Here is a 22395-nt window from a genome sequence, read left to right on the forward strand (position 1 = left end):
TTTAGGGACCACATCTCATTTGAAGTCATTTTGAGGGGTCTATATGATAGAAAATACCCAAGTGTGACACCATTCTAAAAACTACACCCCTCAAGGTGCTCAAAACCATATTCAAGAAGTTTATTAACCCTTCTGGTGCTTCACAGGAATTTTTGGAATGTTTAAATAAAAATGAACATTTAACTTTTTTTCACACAAAATTTATTTCAGCTCCAATTTGTTTTATTTTACCAAGGGTAACAGGAGAAAATGTACCCCAAAAGTTGTTGTACAATTTGTCCTGAGTACACCAATACCCCATATGTGGGGGTAAACCACTGTTTGGGCGCATGACAGAGCTCGGAAGCGAAGGAGCGCCGTTTGACTTTTTAATGCAAAATTGACAGGAATTGAGATGGGACGCCATGTTGCGTTTGGAGAGCCACTGATGTGCCTAAACATTGAACCCCCCCACAAGTGACACCATTTTGGAAAGTAGACCCCCTAAGGAACTTATCTAGAGGTGTGGTGAGCACTTTGACCCACCAAGTGCTTCACAGAAGTTTATAATGCAGAACCGTAAAAATAAAAAATAATATTTTTTCACAAAAATTATCTTTTCGCCCCCAATATTTTATTTTCCCAAGGGTAAGAGAAGAGACTGGACCCCAAAAGTTGTTGTACAATTTGTCCTGAGTACGCTGATACCCCATATGTGAGGGTAAACCACTGTTTGGGCGCATGGGAGAGCTCGGAAGGGAAGGAGCGCCGTTTGACTTTTTAATGCAAAATTGACAGGAATTGAGATGGGACGCCATGTTGCGTTTGGAGAGCCACTGATGTGCCTAAACATTGAAACCCCCCACAAGTGACACCATTTTGGAAAGTAGACCCCCTAAGGAACTTATCTAGATGTGTGGTGAGCGCTTTGACCCACCAAGGGCTTCACAGAAGTTTATAATGCAGAGCCCACAAAAATTATTTTTTAGCCCCCAGTTTTGTATTTTCCCGAGGGTAACAGGAGAAATTGGACCCTAAAATTTGTTGTCCAATTTGTCCTGAGTGCGCTGATACCCCATAATTGGGGGGGAACCACTGTTTGGGCGCATGGGAGGGCTCGGAAGGGAAGGAGCTCCATTTGGAATGCAGACTTAGATGGAATGGTCTGTAGGTGTCACATTGTGTTTGCAGAGCCCCTAATGTACCTAAACAGTAAAAAAAAACCCACAAGTGACACCATTTTGGAAACTAGACACACTAAGGAACTCATCTAGATGTGTTGTTAGAGCTTTGAACCCCCAAGTGTTTCACTACAGTTTGTAACGCAGAGCCGTGAAAATAAAAAAAAACTTTCCCCAAAAAATAATTTTTTAGCCCCCAGTTTTGTATTTTCCCGAGGGTAAGAGGAGAAATTCGACCCCAAAAGTTGTTGTCCAATTTGTCCTGAGTACGCTGATACCCCATATGTGGGGGGGACCACCGTTTGGGCGCATGGGAGAGCTCGGAAGGGAAGGAGTGCCATTTGGAATGCAGACTTAGATGGAATAGTCTGCAGGCGTCACATTGCGTTTGCAGAGCCCCTAATGTACCTAAACAGTAGAAACCCCCCACAAGTGACCCCATATTGGAAACTAGACCCCCCAGGGAACTCATCTAGATGTGTTGTGAGAACTTTGAACCCCCAAGTGTTTCACTACAGTTTATAACGCAGAGCCGTGAAAATAAAAAGTCTTTTTTTTCCCCACAAAAATTATGTTTTAGCCCCCAGTTTTGTATTTTCCCAAAGGTAACAGGAGAAATTGGACCCCAAAAGTTGTTGTCCTATTTGTCCCGAGTACGCTGATACCCCATATGTTGGGGTAAACCCCTGTTTGGGCACACGGGAGAGCTCGGAAGGGAAGGAGCACTGTTTTACTTTTTCAACGCAGAATTAGCTGGAATTGAGATCGGACGCCATGTCGTGTTTGGAGAGCCCTGATGTGCCGAAACAGTGGAAACCCCCCAATTATAACTGAAACCCTAATCCAAACACACCCCTAACCCTAATTCCAACAGTAACCCTAACCACACCTCTAACCCTGACACACCCCTAACCCTAATCCCAACCCTATTCCCAACTGTAAATGTAATCTAAACCCTAAACCTAACTTTAGCCCCAACCCTAACCCTAGCCCTAACCCTAGCCCTAACCCTAATGGGAAAATGGAAATAAATACATTTTTTTAATTTTTCCCTAACTAAGGGGGTGATGAAGGGGGGTTTGATTTACTTTTATAGCGTTTTTTAGCGGATTTTTATGATTGGCAGCCGTCACACACTGAAAGAGGCTTTTTATTGCAAAAAATATTTTTTGCGTTACCACATTTTGAGAGCTATAATTTTTCCATATTTTGGTCCATAGAGTCATGTGAGGTCTTGTTTTTTGCGGGACGAGTTGACGTTTTTATTGGTAACATTTTCGGGCACGTGACATTTTTTGATCGCTTTTTATTCCGATTTTTGTGAGGAAGAATGACCAAAAACCAGCTATTCATGAATTTCTTTTGGGGGAGGCGTTTATACCGTTCCGCGTTTGGTAAAATTGAAAAAGCAGTTTTATTCTTCGGGTCAGTACGATTACAGCGACACCTCATTTATATCATTTTTTTATGTTTTGGCGCTTTTATACGATAAAAACTATTTTACAGAATAATTATTTTTGCATCGTTTTATTCTCAGGACTATAACTTTTTTATTTTTTTGCTGATGATGCAGTATGGCGGCTCGTTTTTTGCGGGACAAGATGACGTTTTCAGCGGTACCATGGTTATTTATATCTGTCTTTTTGATCGCGTTATTCCACTTCTTGTTCGGCGGTATGATAAAGCGTTGTTTTTTGCCTCGTTTTTTTTTTTTTCTTACGGTGTTTACTGAAGGGGTTAACTAGTGGGCCAGTTTTATAGGTTGGGTTGTTACGGACGTGGCGATACTAAATATGGGTACTTTTATTGTTTTGTTTTTTTTATTTAGATGAAGAAATGTATTTATGGGAATAATATATACATTTTTTTTTTCATTATTTAGGAATATTTTTTTTAATTTTTTTTTACACATTTGGAAAAAATTTTTTTTAACTTTTTTATTTTGTCCCAGGGGGGGACATCACAGATCGGTGATCTGACAGTGTGCACAGCACTCTGTCAGATCACTGATCTGACTTAGAGCAGTGCAGGCTTCACAGTGCCTGCTCTGAGCAGGCTCTGTGAAGCCACCTCCCTCCCTGCAGGACCCGGATCCGCTGCCATCCTGGATCCGGGCCTGGAGCAAGCAGGGAGGGAGGTAAGACCCTCGCAGCAACGCGATCACATCGCGTTGCTGCGGGGGGCTCAGGGAAGCCCGCAGGGAGCCCCCTCCCTGCGCGGTGCTTCCCTGTACCGCCGGCACATCGCGATCATCTTTGATCGCGGTGTGCCAGGGGTTAATGTGTCGGGGGCGGTCCGTGACCGCTCCTGGCACATAGTGCCGGATGTCAGCTGCGATAAGCAGCTGACACCCGGCCGCGATCGGCGGCACTCCCCCCGTGAGCGCTGCCGATCGCATATGACGTACTATCCCGTCCGTGGTCATAGGGGCCCACCCCACCTCGACGGGATAGTACGTCTAATGTCAGAAAGGGGTTAAAAGATTACCGTATATCTCGGCATAGAAAATAAAGGTTCATATTCCTCTTATTTTAAAATGAGCCAAAGTCCCTGTTAACAAGTACAATTTAAAGAGCTCTACAAATTTAAAAGGGATCTTCGAGATTAAAAAGAGGTAACTTAGAAAAATTATATCGCATATACCGGTAAATTCCTAAATATTTTTAATTAGCAAATCACATTCCTCTTGTCTAGGGAGATAATCATTTTGGAATTACATCAGCGGCCTCCATGTTCCACTATGTAAAGTTTCCGCTCACTTGGTAGCACTTGAGGAATACATGGGAAGCAAGTTATTAAACATTATCCCGGCAGGTTCATTCAAACTTCATAAACCGTGCAGTAAATAAAGCATATAATGGCCCAGGTGGGCATAAGGAAAACAAAAAATAGTCCAAGTACAGTAGAATATACGTGTTGGTCCGGCTCACCCGGACAGCGTAACATCCAGCACAAAAGACTCTGGCAGGAGACTTAACACAGGAAGACTTCTCACCTCCAGTCACAGAAAGAGACAAATTGGTCTCCTTTTTTTATCTGCCATACCACGCCCCGAGATCGGGATTTGTGACCAGCCAGCCACACTCATCTCTCTGCCGCTAGTAAACCTGGCCCTTGACACGCCTTATTAATACTGATGAGCGTGCGTGCTCATGTCTTAATCAAGTGTTTTCGGCGTGCTAAAAAAAAAATGCTTGAGTCGCCGCACCTGCATGTCTCGCACCTGCTCGACTTGAGCATTTTTTTCGTTCGAGCATGCCGTAAATAGTCGATTAGGACACGAACACGCTCGCTCATCACTACCTATTATTTCTCACATCACTATACATGAGAATGCTTTTCCAGGCTTACATCACTGAGGCTACCAACCTCAATGACACATATATCCCTTTGAGGACCTGTCCAGAGGCCAAAACAAATAGAAATCTGTCCTAAAATGTTAAATGGACAGAAGCCTTTGAGTATGTGCAGTAGGAAGCTCTGTTACAGCAATTATTATTATTTCGAGAGCACCACTGATTCCAGGTTACTGTACATGAGAAGAGTTTACATAGAAAATACAATTATAAAAAGTGGTGAATAAACTAACAGTGACAGACTGGTAGAGAGGGGGAGAGGTCCCTGTCCTCACGGACTTAGTCTACAGATCTGTGCCCTGGAGATATCTATACCACTTACGGACATTCTGAAAAACAGGGTGGACAGCAGTTTGAGCAGCCTCTTCTTATCTTCTTACCTTTTTTGTGGTAAAAATTTAATTTTTTTTTCTTCACTGCCAATGGTATAAACTTTTGTGACACACCCGTGGTGTCAATATGATAAATGCACCGTAGGATGAATTTATTGAGAGGTGTAGTTTGTACAAATGGGGTCACTTATGGGGGGGGTTGCTGTTCTTACAGCTCAGGGGCTCTCCTAGTGGGTCATGGCACTCGCAAACCAAAACAGTAAAATCTGCACTATAATATGGTGTGCTTTCCCTTCTGAGCTTTGCACTGTGCCTCAAAAGAATTTCCCGATTACATGTAGGGTATTGGCGCAGTCAGGAGAAATTGCATAACAAACTGAGAAGTCCATTTTTTCCTATTACGGTAGTTCTGATAAAAATTAAAAACTTGAGGCTGCAATAAAAATGTAGTTAGTTTACTGGAATTGTAGTTTTTAAAATGTGGTCACTTATAGAGGGGTTCTGCTGTTCTGGCACCTCAGGGGCCCTGCCAATGTGAATTGGCACCCTTAAACTATTCCAGCAAAATCTGAGCTCCAATATGGCGCTTCTTCTTTCTGACCTTTGTACTGTGTCTCAAAAGTAGTTTTGACGACATATGGGGTATTTGCATATTCAGGGGAAATTGCACCTTTCATAAAAACTCGAGGCCAAAGCAACGTTTTAGTGGAAAAATGGTTATTTTCCATTTATTCAGGCGATGTGAAACAATTCTGTGATTTGCCTGAGGGTTAATAATGTTCACTACACCTAGATGAATTCCTCAAGGGGTGTAGTTTCCAAAATAGGGTCACTTGTGGAGGGGTTCTGCTGTTTTGGCATATCAGGGGCTCTTCAAATGTGACATGGCATCCACAATCTATTACAAACTAAATTGAGCTCAAGAATTCAATTGGCACTCCTTCCCTTCCGAGCCTTGCCGTGTCCCCAAACAGTAGTTTTCCACCACAGATGGGGTATCATCACACTCAGGAGTACTTGTGAAAATGAAAAAATTTGTGGCAAAATCAACATTTAAGAGGGGAAAAATTTATTTTTTCATTTTAAATTACTCAGTGCAATAAAATTCTGTGAAGCATCTGAGGGTTCAAGGTGCTCACCACACCTCTAGATATCTTCCTTAAAGGGTGTAGTTTCCAAAATAGGGTCATTTTGGGGGTTTCCACTGTTTAGGAACAAACAGGAGCAAACACGGCATGGTGTCCGCTGTCTATTCCAGCCAAGTTGGAGTTCCAAGTAAAATGGTGCTCAACCCCTTCTGAGCCCTGATGTGCCACCAAACAATAGTTTTCCACTACATATGGGGTGTGGGTGTACTCGGGAGAAATTGCACAACAAATTGCATAGTCCATTTTCTCCTCTTACCCTTGTGAAAATACAAAATTTGGGGCTAAAGCATCATTTCTGTGGGGAAAAACTAACATTTTCATTTTTTTTTAATTGCTGTGAAGAATCTGAAGGGTTAATAAACGTATTGAATGTGGTTTTGAGCACTTTGATGGGTGCAGATTTTAAAATGGTGTACATTTTTATGTATTTTCTATCATACTGATAGAATGTCACCAAACATTCGATATTTTCACTAGTAAACGGAATAAAAAATTGACCTAAATTTACCACTAACATAAAGTACAATGTGGGATACGTTGAACCGTTCCACAGTTATTTCCAGGTAAAGTGACACTAGTCAGGATTGTAAAATTTGGCCTGGTCAGGAAAGTGAAAACAGGTTCAGGGGTGACGGGGTTAAAGACAACTCCAAAAATGTTACTCCCGAAATTATCTCATCGTACTTTTCCTTCACCCTAATTTTTTGTCTCCTTTCTTATCGTACAGATTTAATTGAATACAGATATATTTTTTTTTCTGAAAAGCTGGAAAGGATCTGTCAGGGTGATCTACTTCGATAAATAAAAAAAGGTAAAAAGTTTAAAAATAAATAAAATACTATTCAGTCCCTGAATAACCTCTTTATTGTGTAGAGAAAATTAGTTGACAGCGCCATTGACGGTGATTATAGAAAACATATTGGTCTTCGGGCAGATTTCCTTGGTCCCACTAGGAGGTTCTTATGTTAATTGGAAATACTCTTTAATGGCCGGATAGCGTCTAGAAATGAATTCTATGCAGAAAGCAGGTAGGATAAATCAGCAATTTTCAGAACTATAAGAGAAACGCATCAAGATAAGCTGAATTCTGTATTTATTTTACAAATCAGCAGTGGGTTTAGATGAAAAGTGAACAGTATTTTTTATTTCCTCCAAGACAAGAATTTTCCTTCGCCTTTTCTGATTTCTGACAGCATGTTTGGTGTTGTTGAACATTCTGACCTAGCCGGAATAAGAATCGCTACTTCTATAGTTACAAATTCATTAGAAATCTCAGCTTGAAGCTAAAGAAAGAAAAAAAAAAGATCTTGAAGATTGAAGATAACCGTCACATCCCACTAAATGAAAAGGGCTCACTAGGTTCTACTAATAAAAAGGAAAACAAATTACCGTACCGTGCATTTCAAAATTGTTAGATTCATACATAATAACTCGGTGCTGAAAACAAATGTACTCCTGTCTGAAGCCCCTATTGGTATCATGGAGCTATCATCTTTGTAATAAGCACACAGCAATAACAGTGTGTTAGGAAGCACAGTGGGAATTAACACTGACTAGCTAACGTTGTGTTAAACTGGCTTTTAATGGTACATTTTCTGCTACACAGAACACAAGCGATTTCAAAACACACATTTTTATCTAAATTGAATATTAAAGTAAAACCAGAGGCAATTATTTTACCATAAAGAGGAATGGAAACAGAGATGAGATAGTTTTAAGAAGTAAAGTTTGTCTACCACTTTTAAGAGTATAGAACAGATGAGACTTATCAGTGGAAGGATCAAGAGTTTGTTTCTTTGGGTGTTCGTGTAACGTCTTGAGACTTATGACTGGTAAAGCTGATTTACGCTGACCACCCAAAACACAGAGCTTTCTATTTAAAGAAGCTCTGTGCTGGTCTGTCATGAAAATGAAGAAAAATATGCGGCAGCACTCACCCAGCTTCGTGTGGTCCAGTCCTTTATTAAGACATGAAAAATAACAGCTTTACGGCCCGAGGGAGTGCAGATGGAAGGGAGGTGAGCAGGGAACGACGACGGCCGTTTCGCGCTGATCCAAGCGCTTCTACGGACCCGGCTCGGCTGATGTTCTAGTGTGTATGGAGACGCCAGCCAGATGACTGGTGATCGTATCAATCTCCTTGAGATAAGTCACTGGCCGACAAGTGAGCCGGTGGCTTTCTCGGAAACCACGCCGGAGCGCTCGGCCGAACAAGTGCTCCTCTGCAAGGAACAGATGAATGATCTTTCGGCCAGCAATTATCTAATGTCTATGAACGGCCTTAGATTTACATTTTCGTTGTAGGAAAATACTTCTACTATCCAGACGCTGATGGGGAGTGCAAACATCTATCTACACGTCAAAGCTCACCACAGGGGAGTATTTCATCAGAACTGTGCAGCAGTTGGGCCTTACTGAGCATGCGGGCGTCCAAGAAACCCAAATAAGCACTACTAAGGGTATAGTCCATTTTTGCACAACCCAACAAAAGTGAGTCGTTTTTTCTCAGTTTGCTTATCTACATACCGCCTTCATACATATGCTTTTGCCTTGGTCAGCACCCTTTCTCCGGGAAATCAAACACCCATCTAGAATTGATGCCATGAGGCCAAATGAATATCTTAAACCTGGGGAAAGGTGATTTCTCAGATTGAATTGTGCTTTCTCATTGGTTCCATCTCTAAGAATCTATATACAAGGACCGACCAGAGGTACGATACAAGCGCTCATCAGTAAACCTTTAACGATTGGTGGTCATTTAATACCTATACAGACAGACTGATCTGTAATAGATTGCAGAGTGCACAAAGACTGCCAATGTTCTTGACAGTGCAAGTCCTTTTTACACAGGACAACGCACCATGGAGAAAGATGGTCTTTTGCACTGCACAAAATTTCATTTCACTCAATGTAGAAGGTTTGTTGGTACATCAGGTGATCAGCAGCCTGTTTGAAACTAGAGTTTTTAACAAGGCTCGTTCACGATTATTTGTCAGTGTAAATGCAGATTTAGTATCACGGAAATCGTATTATAACCGGTTTATTGAGTAAAAAACTGAATTCAAATGATTTTCATTTTAGATCTTTAGGGGCGTGGCTATGTAGTCGAGCGGAGAGGACGTGTCTGGCTGGAGCTCCTGCGATCCTGCTCATAATCCTGATACATACTCACACAGGAGGGTTTCTTTAGCAGCTGCTGTGTTCCCCTGGGCACCTGGAGACGCCCGGCTTCAGATATACTGTATTATTTTAAGTTTTGTGAGACCAGGTCTATGTACTAAGATATGTACTGATAAGACTTGGGGTATACATTTGTACTGGCTTGGTTGCAAGCAACATGTGTGTCTTATTGTTCTCTGTTTTCTGATGTTTAATAAACGAATTAAAAAAAAAAAAGATTTTCATTTCTTTTAAGGTACAGAATTATATCAACGGGACTAAGCTGCAGTAAGACTGTCCACTTTGTTTTTTTCCAGAAAACAAACAGACAGGCCATTTCTTCTTAACTCATATGCCTCCTTTAAGTGGTCACACACATTGGATACACATTTTACATACTTATCTACAGAGAATCAACAAGTTGGGAAACAGTAATGGAGCTAAGAGTATTACAAGTCATATACTGTAACGACTTAATAATTAATTGCTGTGTTTGAAATAAATGAAAATGGCTTTTGGCAAAGATTTTTTTTTTGTAAATAACAATAGTAGCTTCAATGACTTTTTGCGCTCTCCTTTTATTGCCTTCTTACATGTTTATAGTAAATATGAAAATGTATGACAATGAGAGATACTACAATGCATGAAGAAAACCGTGGTGGTCCTATAAAAGAATAATAAGCCCTATAATAGTTGAGCCCACCTTCCCAAGCTCTTAAAAAAGGCATAAATATCACATAGGATGCAATGTGATGACTTTTATAAAAACAAACTAAACAAATACCTACCGTAATTGAAAAATGCCTGTGGTTTCTGGCTTTGTTATTGGCCAAAGCAATTTTGTTTGCCATCTAAAAACCTATATTTTTAAAAGTATTTTCTTTATATCACAGCTAATCTGCGTCTAAGTCTGTGCCTCCTTCTTGGCTTCCATGTCAAAGAGTCACAAGAGATGCGTGAACCGATTGACAGGACTCCGGCCCAGCGTCCAGGTCAGCGGTACCTGGTGACTAGACAAGAGGCTCGCTATTCTCTTACCTTCCGGCATCCCTGGATTCACTTTTGATTAGTGAAGGTTGGCCCGTTTTCATCGGTGTGTCATGTGGTATAGATGATGCTGCGCCAACTATGATAAATCAAACTCTGCCCTGAGAATACCGATAAGAGATTCATGAGTCTAGCCTATCTAGCCGCCAGATACCACTGACCTGGACACTGGATTAGAGTCCCGAAAATTGATCCACCCACATCTCTAGTCACAGATGACAGAAATGCCATGGATTTTCCAGGCGGATTTGTGGGCAGGAAATCTGCACATAAACGGGCATGTGGTGTAATAGGTCTATTCTGGTTGTGAATCGATCTAGGAAATCAATTTCTGATACCAATCCCAATTGTTCCAGGTTTTGCTGTTGATCACCCACAAATCCTCAGCATAATCTGCAAGATCAAAAAAACACAGGATGCCGCCGGTCACATGGAATGAAATATCATTGCAGGAGGCCGGGCTGTACTGACCCAGGCAGGGAACCAGTGGAAGGAGTCGCGTTAATGCCAGAGATGGTGAGAATACAGCAGATAAACCAGCAACTAGTCTGAATTTGTCGCTGTAGATCTACTGTTAGTTCATGCAACTTGGAACAGGAGTCCACCAAAAAAAAAAACGTGTACATGGTCATGGAGAACCTTGACCTGGAATATAGCTCTTTGCCAGTAGCGTCTTTATTACAAAGCTATATATTTGGTGTGATAGATGAAAGAAGCTTCTTTTGCAAAGACCTGGCTGGTCCATAACCAACACGTGCATGGTTACGCAAACAAAAAGCCTAAACCCCCTATCTGTTTGGATACTGGACTTCTAGTTTTATAGGTAAAAAAAAAAAAAAGAATATAAATGAACTGCAATTAATTAGGAATAAACAGGGTGCGGGCCACTTGTGGACGGCATTCTGATGACCTGTAAACACGCTCATTATCTTTCCGGGAGACTCATTTTAGGTACAAGTTATTATTAAGCAATTAACTACAGCTTTTTGATAAGAAAAAACAGCGGTAAAGATAACAGCGGTTATTTGCACCAATCTGACTCTGTTCTTTTCATTAATACTAATTAGAGATAATTAAACTGTTGTATTTCCTTCTCATCCCAATGATATTTTAACATCTCGCGTACCATATTAAATGATATACAGAGAAGACACAAAGAGCGGGCGTGGAAGAAACAGAGTGAGGAAGAATTACATCAAATTACAGCAAAGGTATTTTGCAGACTGATCTGGAATCGTAAATCATCTTAGACGTAATTACACGATTCTAACATGTGAACATTGTATATATGACCATATAGATCTTCAGAATAAGACCCTTTATGGGTTTTGTTGCCTTTTTGGTATTTTTGAAGAATTATCCAGTCTACAGGGACCCTTCAACATTTTTTTCTGCATGGCATCACTGCCATCGGTCTAATTTGGAGAAAAGGAGATTTTGTCTTTGATACTATTAGTGGCCCTACAATAAAGCCTCTTGGATTAAATGGGGTTGAGCTGCGGTTCCTGCCAAGCATCTTAATGTGGTTGACGCTGTGCACAGGAAAAAATAAGAAAGGCCCACTCTGCCTTACTGATAAGATGTCATGGAATAAACCTCCGTTTGCATTAGTTGATGTGCGGCATTCAGCGACCATTGAGCAGTACCTGGTTTGTTGATTGTCAGTCGTTTAGCTGCCTGTTTACACGGGCAGACGGCTCTATGCACACCAGAAATGTGATCTGTGACAGATCGCTCAGTGCTCATAGGCTGCTGTTTATGTCCTGGTTACACAGAGCAATATGCTGACGAGAACGACGATTTTTAATCAATCTCAGTTGCTCACGTGTAAATACAATTAAGTCATTTTAACAAATCATTTTTAAGTGTGTAACACTTATATAGGAAAACAATTGGTCAGATTTACCATATCAAATTAAAGGGGATGTCCAGGTAACTAATAGGCGCGGCTGTGCAGTTGTATGTAGCAGCCGCTACACATTGCATAAAAGCGTGCTGTTCCAGCTCCATTCAACGCTGAAGCTAATAACAGCTGATCAGCCCAGTCCAGGTGTAGGGTACGAGACCCCAGAGGACAGGTCATCAATATTTTATGCCTGATCAATCCCTTTAACAACAAAAAAATCATCTCCTATAATCTATGCAGTGCTATTTCAGTTATGGCCCCTTGGCACAGTTTTGGATGTTGATGCAAGAAAAAAAGAAAGGTTATCACTTTTGTCAATTATTTCTGCAAAAAAAAAAAAACGGATTTACATTGACATTGCAAAAGCATATAAAGACAGAAAAAATGAAAACCATGGAATATTTTTTGCTATTCCAAATAACCAACTATTGGGATGATGTGGAGGTGTTACACCATGATTATGTAATGTGTTATAGATGGCAGTGAAGCCCGACAACTAATGACAGTTAATGGCTGAGTTGTTGTTTAATGTTCGGGTATTTTTTACATGTATATGTAGAAAAATAAAAATAATAAAGAAATCATAGTATCACCTTCTGTTTCAGGGGTGAGCCTCTGCCGTAAGAGTTGGTTTACAATGGCGCTCATGCATGTATAGCATTGTTGGCCAGCAGTGTTCCAACTCAAACATGTCAGAATAGCAATGGCTTCATCTACTTCTTCATGACGGAGGTACTGAGAGACGAGCTCCACAGGGCCCAACTGTCCTCTGGATAAAGCACCTTTGGGGAAAAAAAATAAATACAATAAAATGTCACCAAAAAAATACCATGATCATGTGTCAGAATGGCGTTCCATCAGGAATTATACATAACATACACATTAACATAGCTGCACACTTTTTAATTTAAAAAAAAAAAAAACTTACTTAGGAGCCCAAACATCCTGTGATCCATCAGAGTAATAAATGAAGAAGGTGGTGGCAGCCATATTAGGCTAAGTACTGTATGGGGTCATATGAAAACCATTGAAAAATGGCGAAAACTCTTCCCACCACGGATAAACCAACTTGAATGGAATGTATCATAAGAAAATTACCTATATTTAAATCGTGATTTTTTTGTGTTCACTGTATATATTTTTTTTAAATGTTAATTTATTTTTATTTTTTCATATCACAATTTCTATTAAAAAATATTAGCAGTCTTGCAATTTTCACAGTAACCATTGGGACTTTTTTTTGAGACTCATCCTTGCTGTCATTTCTCAGAAGAAACATGATTCCAATGACACGTCACACTTCTATACACAGCTGATCACACAGGATCCACCATTAGCGATCGGCGAGGTCACAGCTCTCCTGCTCCTCCTCCCTTCACAACGACCTATGCACACGCTCATTAGAGCCTTACATACAAAAGATAGCGTCGGAGTCGCTCTATTGCTGCTAATGTTCATGATTTCCTGAATGAAAAAGAAGTCTAAACTAGCCACAGAGGACAGTTTGAAAAATTGCAAAATTTCTACATTATTATTTTTAATATGGATAGTGATATAAAAAAATTATGGCTGAAAATGTAAAAAAAAAATTAATTAACAATAAACCTGACGTAAACAATAGCTCACTGTCTGATTGCACATTTCCCTTAAGGTCAAGCAGTGGCAGCCAGTCCCTTGTACAGCTCACTTTACCAAGCCGAAAAAAAAACCACGTAATAACCTAGCGATGGTGGAGTCGGGCGTGAGCTGCTGGAAGCCGCTAGGTACAACTCCTAGACAGTCCCCAGTACTGCAGCTGCTGATCCCAGGTCATGAACACACACACAGACGGGACTCGGGCTACATATGGACTACACCTGGGGCAGAACGGACACTGACACGGAGTAATAGTCTGGGTTGGATTCGTAGACTGGTATAAGAGTCTGGACAACGTTCAGACACATGGGTCTCGAGAACAGGTTCCACCAGGACCTAACATCTCCATAGTAGGACACCAACACATTAATTAATTTATGTTACTTCGGCACCTCCCTACTAGGGACGGTGCTCCATCTTTTCTACAGTTGGCACATCTGGGTATTATAGATCCAAATAAAGGGGTGGATCTCCAGTACGTGACCTCAGTCACTATAGTTTGGACAGATCGGCGGTGTTCTGGAAGCATCTGGTAACTTCTATCCGGTAACAGCTGATCGGTGGGAGTGCCAGATGACACAGTCCCCCAATCAGATATTAATAGCCTATTCTGAGGATAGGCTAGCAATAAAAAAAATAATAGTGGCCAACCTCTTTAAATCACCACTCTAGCATTTTCTTTTTATTGCAGCACAGGAAAGGTGCAAACAATCTAACCTCCCTGCACCTGGTATCATATTTAACAGCTGCCGTTTTCACCTTTTGTTGGCGCCACTCTGGTAAGACTTCTGTAGATTGTGACCTGCTGGATGGGTCGAAAATCACAACTTATTGTAAGTCTAAGAGAGCCAGAACGAGGATCTCATGGACTTTTATTGAGAGCTTCTGACCGTTAAAGAGACTGTCACCCCAAAAATCGTATATGATCTAAGCCACCGGCATCAGGGGCTTATCTACAGCATTCTGTAATGCTGTAGATAAGCCCCCGATTTAACCTGAAAGATGAGAACTAAAGGTTATATTATACTCACCTGGGGCGGTCCTGGTGCGGTCTGGTGCGATAGGCGTCGCGATCCGGGTCCAGCACCTCCTATCTTCATTTGATGACGTCCTCTTCTTGTCTTCTTGCAGCGGCTCCGGCGTAGGTGTACTTTGTCTGCCCTGTTGAGGGCAGAGCAAAGTACTGCAGTGCACAGGTGCTGGGAAAGGTCAGAGAGGCCCGACGCCTGTGCACTGCAGTACACTGCTCTGCTCTCAACAGGGCAGACAAAGTACGCCTACGCCGGAGCCGCAGCGTGAAGACAAGAAGAGAACGTCATCGTATGAAGATAGGAGGCCCCGGACCACGACGCCCATCGGACCGCAGCGGGACTGCCCCTGGGTGAGTATAATATAACCTGTTTTTTTTTTCATTTTTCAGGATACATCGGGGGCTTATCTGCACCATTACAGAATGCTGTAGATAAGCCCCTGATGCCGGTGGGCTTAGCTCATATACAATTTTTGGGGGTGACAGAGTCCCTTTAACTCTGACTTCCAGTCAGTCAAAAGTTGAGGTCACAAGATAGTGGTGCGGGACTGGAGAGACGCCAATAAAAGATGAAGGCAGCGGCTGGTGAGTATAATACTAGGGTAAGGGAACTTAGTTGCACCACATCCGAAACACAAATAAGACTGGGTTCACACTGCGCTAGCAGCAGCCCATTCAGCACATACGCTAACGGGCTGCTGCTAGCGCAAGTGCTGGCGTTCAATGGCACTAGTGCAGCTGCTAGCTCTATCTGCGGTAGGAGTGACGGACCCGGAAACGCTGCAGCCCGCGTCTCCGGGTCCGTCACTCAATGACGGCACATCCCTAGCGCACACCCATTGTGGGCGTGCGCTAGCGATGCGTCCGACATTGCAGTCAATGGCGGCCGTAATGGACTACGTTACACTGCGTTTATGCCGCGGTGTAACGTAGTCCGTCTAACAGACTGTCTTGACGCAATGTGAACCTGGCCTAAAACATTCTGGAATGGTTCTTTAAGAATAATTTTGCAGACTACAATTTATTCCATAAGAAACAACAACAACAAAAAAAACAGAACTGCGAATAAAGCCTAAGAGCACAAGACACATCAGAGATTGAAATGGTAAGAACATAATTTAAGTATGCATGTTATGCATTGTATCAGTAGTTATGAGGGAAATCCTCGGCAAAAAAAGCAAAAGTCTCACAAATGACATCACACTTGTCTAATATCCAAAGCAAGGGTTTTATTTGTAGTTTAGTTGTTCATGGTACTTGCTTTTATTGGCGAAGACCAGAACCACAAGGCTTGTAAAATAATAAGGAAAGGATTTATTATTTATCAGTTGATGCTTCCCCAGAAGTCAATTGATCTCATTAACAAGGACAGTCCGGTCAGAGCGCTGCTTAACCTTATTAGAGGGACACAAAAGAGATGGTAGCCAAGAAAAATCAGTAACGATCCAATATAAGGAAATTCTGCCTGAAATAATGAATCGAAAAGGAAAACTGTAAAAAAAAAATACTTCATCTAAATGCAAACACTGAATTTTAAATTGTGAGAAATCGCAGTGGTTGAGGTGAAACATCTTTCCCCCTTTTAGATGCTTGACCTCACTTGGATGGTGCACTCCTTGGTAGAAAGAGGTGACAGCCAACTCGTAGCCTAATTGATTTAAGAACAGTGTCTGGGGAGTCAGTCCAATTAAATTTACAAGATGGCAATTAGCTGGAAGGCCTCTAAATCCCCGCACCGTGAGCATTCTGGCCTGTGTGAGAACACAAATGTGCCGGAGATAGCGAGTCAAGGGCTTTTTTTTTCTCCACCAAAGCTGCTGTGAGCGGCCTCACTAGGGAAGAGAGAAAAATAAACTTAAGGCCTAAGATCACAGAATGGGGTCTCGTGTAAAGGTAAAGCAATTTAAGGGACTAGGAAGACAGAGTAAATTTAATAGTTTTACCAGTGGTTTTGTCTTAAGAAATAAATTTGTTGACTGATGTAATGCCAAGGCGACATCCGAAGGCTCAGATTACAGCAGAGATGGGGGGGACTAAAAATTGAGAAAGGGATGACCCTAAACTGGATGATAGTAAGGATATTGATGATACAAATCTACCTGTTCACATCATGACGTGAGCCTATGTTGGGGATTACATTGGGAGGAACGCTTAAAATATTCGTCGAATGGAAGGCTGCAACTTATCCCAGTATGTAGGCAAACATTGCTAACGTAAATGTGCTGTACATATTGCAAAAAAATGAATATAAGAAACAAGGATGCAATGCCAGGAAAGCGAGGGGTCAGGTCACACAGTATATTGAAGTCTATAAAGAGGTAAAGGACTGAGCGAAAGGCATAGAAACAGAGCGTGCAAATTCTCAATGCTGGATGCACATCTACACTGCTCAATGCTACTGTATAGTTGCAGTGATACCAAACAGAATAAGAGCAGGAATCCTTATTTTTGCGTGTGTAGTATATGGATGGCATCATAGAACATAGTCTCCACCCATTTACATTTAAGTCAATTACAAATTCAAGATAGAGCCTGCAGAAGGGAAAACTGGTAAAAAATGCAGAATACAAGTCACATAATAACCTGACAAGCTGTTATTCTTAAAGCACACACAATAGCTTATTCTGAAAAGTCAACTGAAACTACAGTTTCACTTTAAAGTCATCAGACCCAATGACACTAATAAACGTATTATAGAGATACAGTAAGCAAGTAGTCATGGACACCTACGGCATTTGTGGTTCCAGTGAAAAACAAGTGGAGTAAAAAAAAAAAAATTATGTGGCAGCTATTATCTATTAAATAGAAGACTAATGGGATTACTCATTAGGTCTTTCCGAGAGTAATTAAATATTCTTTATGTTAATGGACACATTAAGGAGACAAGAAGGTAAAGATAAAAGCTTTTTTAACCCCTTTACCCCCAAGGGTGGTTTGCACGTTAATGACCGGGCCAATTTTTACAATTCTGACCACTGTCCCTTTATGAGGTTATAACTCTGGAACGCTTCAATGGATCCTGGTGATTCTGACATTGTTTTCTCGTGACATATTGTACTTCATGACAATGGTAAAAATTATTTGATAGTACCTGCGTTTATTTGTGAAAAAAACGGAAATTTGGCGAAAATTATGAAAATTTCGCAATTTTCCAACTTTGAATTTTTATGCAATTAAATCACAGAGATATGTCACACAAAATACTTAATAAGTAACATTTCCCACATGTCTACTTTACATCAGCACAATTTTGGAACCAAAATTTTTTTTTGTTAGGGAGTTATAAGGGTCAAAAGTTGACCAGCAATTTCTCATTTCTACAACACCATTTTATTTTAGGGACCACATCTCATTTGAAGTCATTTTGAGGGGTCTATATGATAGAAAATACCCAAGTGTGACACCATTCTAAAAACTACACCCCTCAAGGTGCTCAAAACCATATTCAAGAAGTTTATTAACCCTTCTGGTGCTTCACAGGAATTTTTTGAATGTTTAAATAAAAATGAACATTTAACTTTTTTTCACAAAAAATTTAATTCAGCTCCAATTTGTTTTATTTTACCAAGGGTAACAGGAGAAAATGGACCCCAAACATTGTTGTACAATTTGTCCTGAGTATGCCAATACCCCACATGTGGGGGTAAACCACTGTTTGGGCGCATGGCAGAGCTCGGAAGCGAAGGAGTGCCATTTGACTTTTCAATGCAAAATTGACTGGAATTGAGATGGGACGCCATGTTTCGTTTGGAGAGCCCCTGATGTGGCTAAACATTGAAACCCCCCACAGGTGACACCATTTTGGAAAGTAGACCCCCTAAGGAACTTATCTAGAGGTGTGGTGAGCACTTTGACCCAACAAGTGCTTCACAGAAGTTTATAATGTAGAACCGTAAAAATAAAAAATCATATTTTTTCACAAAAATTATCTTTTCGCCCCCAATTTTTTATTTTCCCAAGGGTAAGAGAAGAAATTGGACCCCAAAAGTTGTTGTACAATTTGTCCTGAGTACGCTGATAGCCCATATGTGGGGGTAAACCACTGTTTGGGCGGATGGGAGAGCTCGGAAGGGAAGGAGCGCCGTTTGACTTTTCAATGCAAAATTGACAGGAATTGAGATGGGACGTCATGTTGCGTTTGAAGAGCCACTGATGTGCCTAAACATTGAAACCCCCCACAAGTGACACCATTTTGGAAAGTAGACCCCCTAAGGAACTTATCTAGAGGTGTGGTGAGCACTTTGACCCACCAAGTGCTTCACAGAAGTTTATAATGTAGAACCGTAAAAATAAAAAATCATATTTTTTCACAAAAATTATCTTTTTGCCCCCAATTTTTTATTTTCCCAAGGGTAAGAGAAGAAATTGGACCCCAAAAGTTGTTGTACAATTTGTCCTGAGTACGCGGATACCCCATATGTGGGGGTAAACCACTGTTTGGGTGGATGGGAGAGCTCGGAAGGGAAGGAGCGCCGTTTGACTTTTCAAAGCAAAATTGACAGGAATTGAGATGGGACGCCATGTTGCGTTTGAAGAGCCACTGATGTGCCTAAACATTGAAACCCCCCACAAATGACACCATTTTGGAAAGTAGACCCCCTAAGGAACTTATCTAGAGGTGTGGTGAGCACTTTGACCCACCAAGTGCTTCACAGAAGTTTATAATGCAGAGCCGTAAAAATAAAACAAAATTTTTTTCCCACAAAAATTATTTTTTTAGCCCCCAGTTTTGTATTTTCCTGAGGGTAACAGGAGAAATTGGACCCCAAAATTTGTTGCCCAATTTGTCCTGAGTGCGATGATACACCATATGTGGGGGGAACCACTGTTTGGGCACATGGGAGGGCTCAGAAGGGAAGGAGTGCCATTTGAATGCAGACTTAGATGGAATGGTCTGCAGGTGTCACATTGCGTTTGCAGAGCCCCTAATGTACCTAAACAGTAGAAACCCCCCACAAGTGACACCATTTTGGAAAGTAGACCCCCTTAGGAACTTATCTAGATGTGTGCTGAGCGCTTTGACCCACCAAGGGCTTCACAGAAGTTTATAATGGAGAGCCGTAAAAATAAAACAAACATTTTTTCCCACAAAAATTATTTTTTAGCCCCCAGTTTTGTATTTTCCCGAGGGTAAAAGGAGAAATTCGACCCCACAATTTGTTGTCCAATTTGTCCTGAGTGCGCTGATACCCCATATGTGGGGGGGAACCACTGTTTGGGCGCATGGGAGGGCTCGGAAGGGAAGGAGCTCCATTTGGAATGAGGACTTAGATGGAATGGTCTGCAGGTGTCACATTGCATTTGCAGAGCCCCTAATGTACCTAAACAGTAGAAACCTCCCACAAGTGACACCATTTTGGAAACTAGACCCCCTAAGGAACTCATCTAGATGTGTTGTGATAGCTTTGAACCTCCAAGTGTTTCACTACAGTTTGTAACGCAGAGCCGTGAAAATTAAAAAAAAAAATCTTTCCCCCCAAAATTATTTTTTAGCCCCCAGTTTTGTATTTTCCCGAGGGTAAGAGGAGAAATTCGACCCCAAAAGTTGTTGTCCAATTTGTCCTGAGTACGCTGATACCCCGTATGTTGGGGGAAACCAACGTTTGAGCGCATGGCAGAGCTCGGAAGGGAAGGAGCGCCATTTGGAATGCAGACTTAGATGGAATGGTCTGCAGACGTCACATTGCGTTTGCAGAACCCCTAATGTACCTAAACAGTAGAAACCCCCCACAAGTGACCCCATATTGGAAACTAGACCCCCCAGGGAACTAATCTAGATGTGTTGTGAGAACTTTGAACCCCCAAGTGTTTCACTACAGTTTATAACGCAGAGCCGTGAAAATAAAAAATCTTTTTTTTTCCCACAAAAAATATGTTTTAGCCCCGAGTTTTGTATTTTCCCAAGGGTAGCAGGAGAAATTGGACCCCAAAAGTTGTTGTCCTATTTGTCCTGAGTACGCTGATACCCCATATGTTGGGGTAAACCCCTGTTTGGGCACACGGGAGAGCTCGGAAGGGAAGAAACACTGTTTTACTTTTTCAACGCAGAATTGGCTGGAATTGAGATCGGACGCCATGTCGCGTTTGGAGAGCCCCTGATGTGCCTAAACAGTGGAAACCCCCCAATTATAACTGAAACCCTAATCCAAATACATCCCTAACCCTAATCCCAACAGTAACCCTAACCACACCTCTAACCCTGACACACCCCTAACCCTAATCCCAACCCTATTCCCAACCGTAAATGTAATCTAAACCCTAACTGTAACTTTAGCCCCAACCCAAACTGTAGCCCTAGCCCTAACCCTAGCCCTAACCCTAGCCCTAACCCTAGCCCTAACCCTAGCCCTAACCCTAACCCTAGCCCTAACCCTAGCCCTAACCCTAGCCCTAACCCTAGCCCTAACCCTAGCCCTAACCCTAGCCCTAACCCTAGCCCTAACCCTAGCCCTAACTCTAACCCTAGCCCTAATGGGAAAATGGAAATAAATACATTTTTTTAATTTTTCCCTAACTAAGGGGGTGATGAAGGGGGGTTTAATTTACTTTTATAGCGGGTTTTTTAGCGGATTTTTATGATTGGCAGCCGTCACACACTGAAAGACGCTTTTTATTGCAAAAAATATTTTTTGCGTTATCACATTTTGAGAGCTATAATTTTTCTATATTCTGGTCCACAGAGTCATGTGAGGTCTTGGTTTTTGCGGGACAAGTTGATGTTTTTATTGGTAACATTTTCGGGCACGTGACATTTTTTGATCGCTTTTTATTCCGATTTTTGTGAGGCAGAATGACCAAAAACCAGCTATTCATGAATTTCTTTTGGGGGAGGCGTTTATACCGTTCCGCGTTTGGTAAAATTGATGAAGCAGTTTTATTCTTCGGGTCAGTACGATTACAGCGACACCTCATTTATATCATTTTTTTATGTTTTGGCGCTTTTATACGATAAAAACTATTTTATAGAAAAAATAATTATTTTTGCATCGCTTTATTCTCAGGACTATAACTTTTTTATTTTTTTGCTGATGATGCTGTATGGCGGCTCGTTTTTTGCGGGACAAGATGACGTTTTCAGCGGTACCATGGTTAGTTATATCTGTCTTTTTGATCGCGTGTTATTCCACTTTTTGTTCGGCGGTATGATAATAAAGCGTTGTTTTTTGCCTCGTTTTTTTTTTTTTTTTCTTACGGTGTTTACTGAAGGGGTTAACTAGTGGGCCAGTTTTATAGGTCGGGCCGTTACGGACGCGGCGATACTAAATATGTGTACTTTTATTGTTTTTTTTTTTTATTTAGATAAAGAAATGTATTTATGGGAATAATATTTTTTTTTTCATTATTTTGGAATATTTTTTTTTATTTTTTTTTACACATTTGAAATTTTTTTTTTTTACTTTTTTACTTTGTCCCAGGGGGGGACATCACAGATCAGTGATCTGACAGTTTGCACAGCACTCTGTCAGATCACTGATCTGATAGGAGTGCAGGCTGCTTCACAGTGCCTGCTCTGAGCAGGCTCTGTGAAGCCACCTCCCTCCCTGCAGGACCCGGATCCGCGGCCATCTTGGATCCGGGGCTGGAGGGAGCAGGGAGGGAGGTGAGACCCTCGCAGCAACGCG

General features: G+C 41.4%; 1 protein-coding gene across 1 annotated transcript in view; it reads right to left on the minus strand.

Annotated features, from left to right (window-relative positions):
- The window catches only part of WDPCP (WD repeat containing planar cell polarity effector), a 380247-nt gene that overhangs the window by 164491 nt on the left and 193361 nt on the right, over positions 1–22395 (minus strand). The window contains exon 11 of the mRNA XM_069768696.1: positions 12702–12890. Within this exon, the coding sequence (XP_069624797.1) occupies positions 12702–12890 (189 nt within the window). The remainder of the gene's footprint in view (positions 1–12701; positions 12891–22395) is intronic.

The sequence above is a fragment of the Ranitomeya imitator genome, chromosome 5, assembly GCF_032444005.1.
Source record: "Ranitomeya imitator isolate aRanImi1 chromosome 5, aRanImi1.pri, whole genome shotgun sequence".
Classification (NCBI taxonomy): domain Eukaryota; kingdom Metazoa; phylum Chordata; class Amphibia; order Anura; family Dendrobatidae; genus Ranitomeya; species Ranitomeya imitator.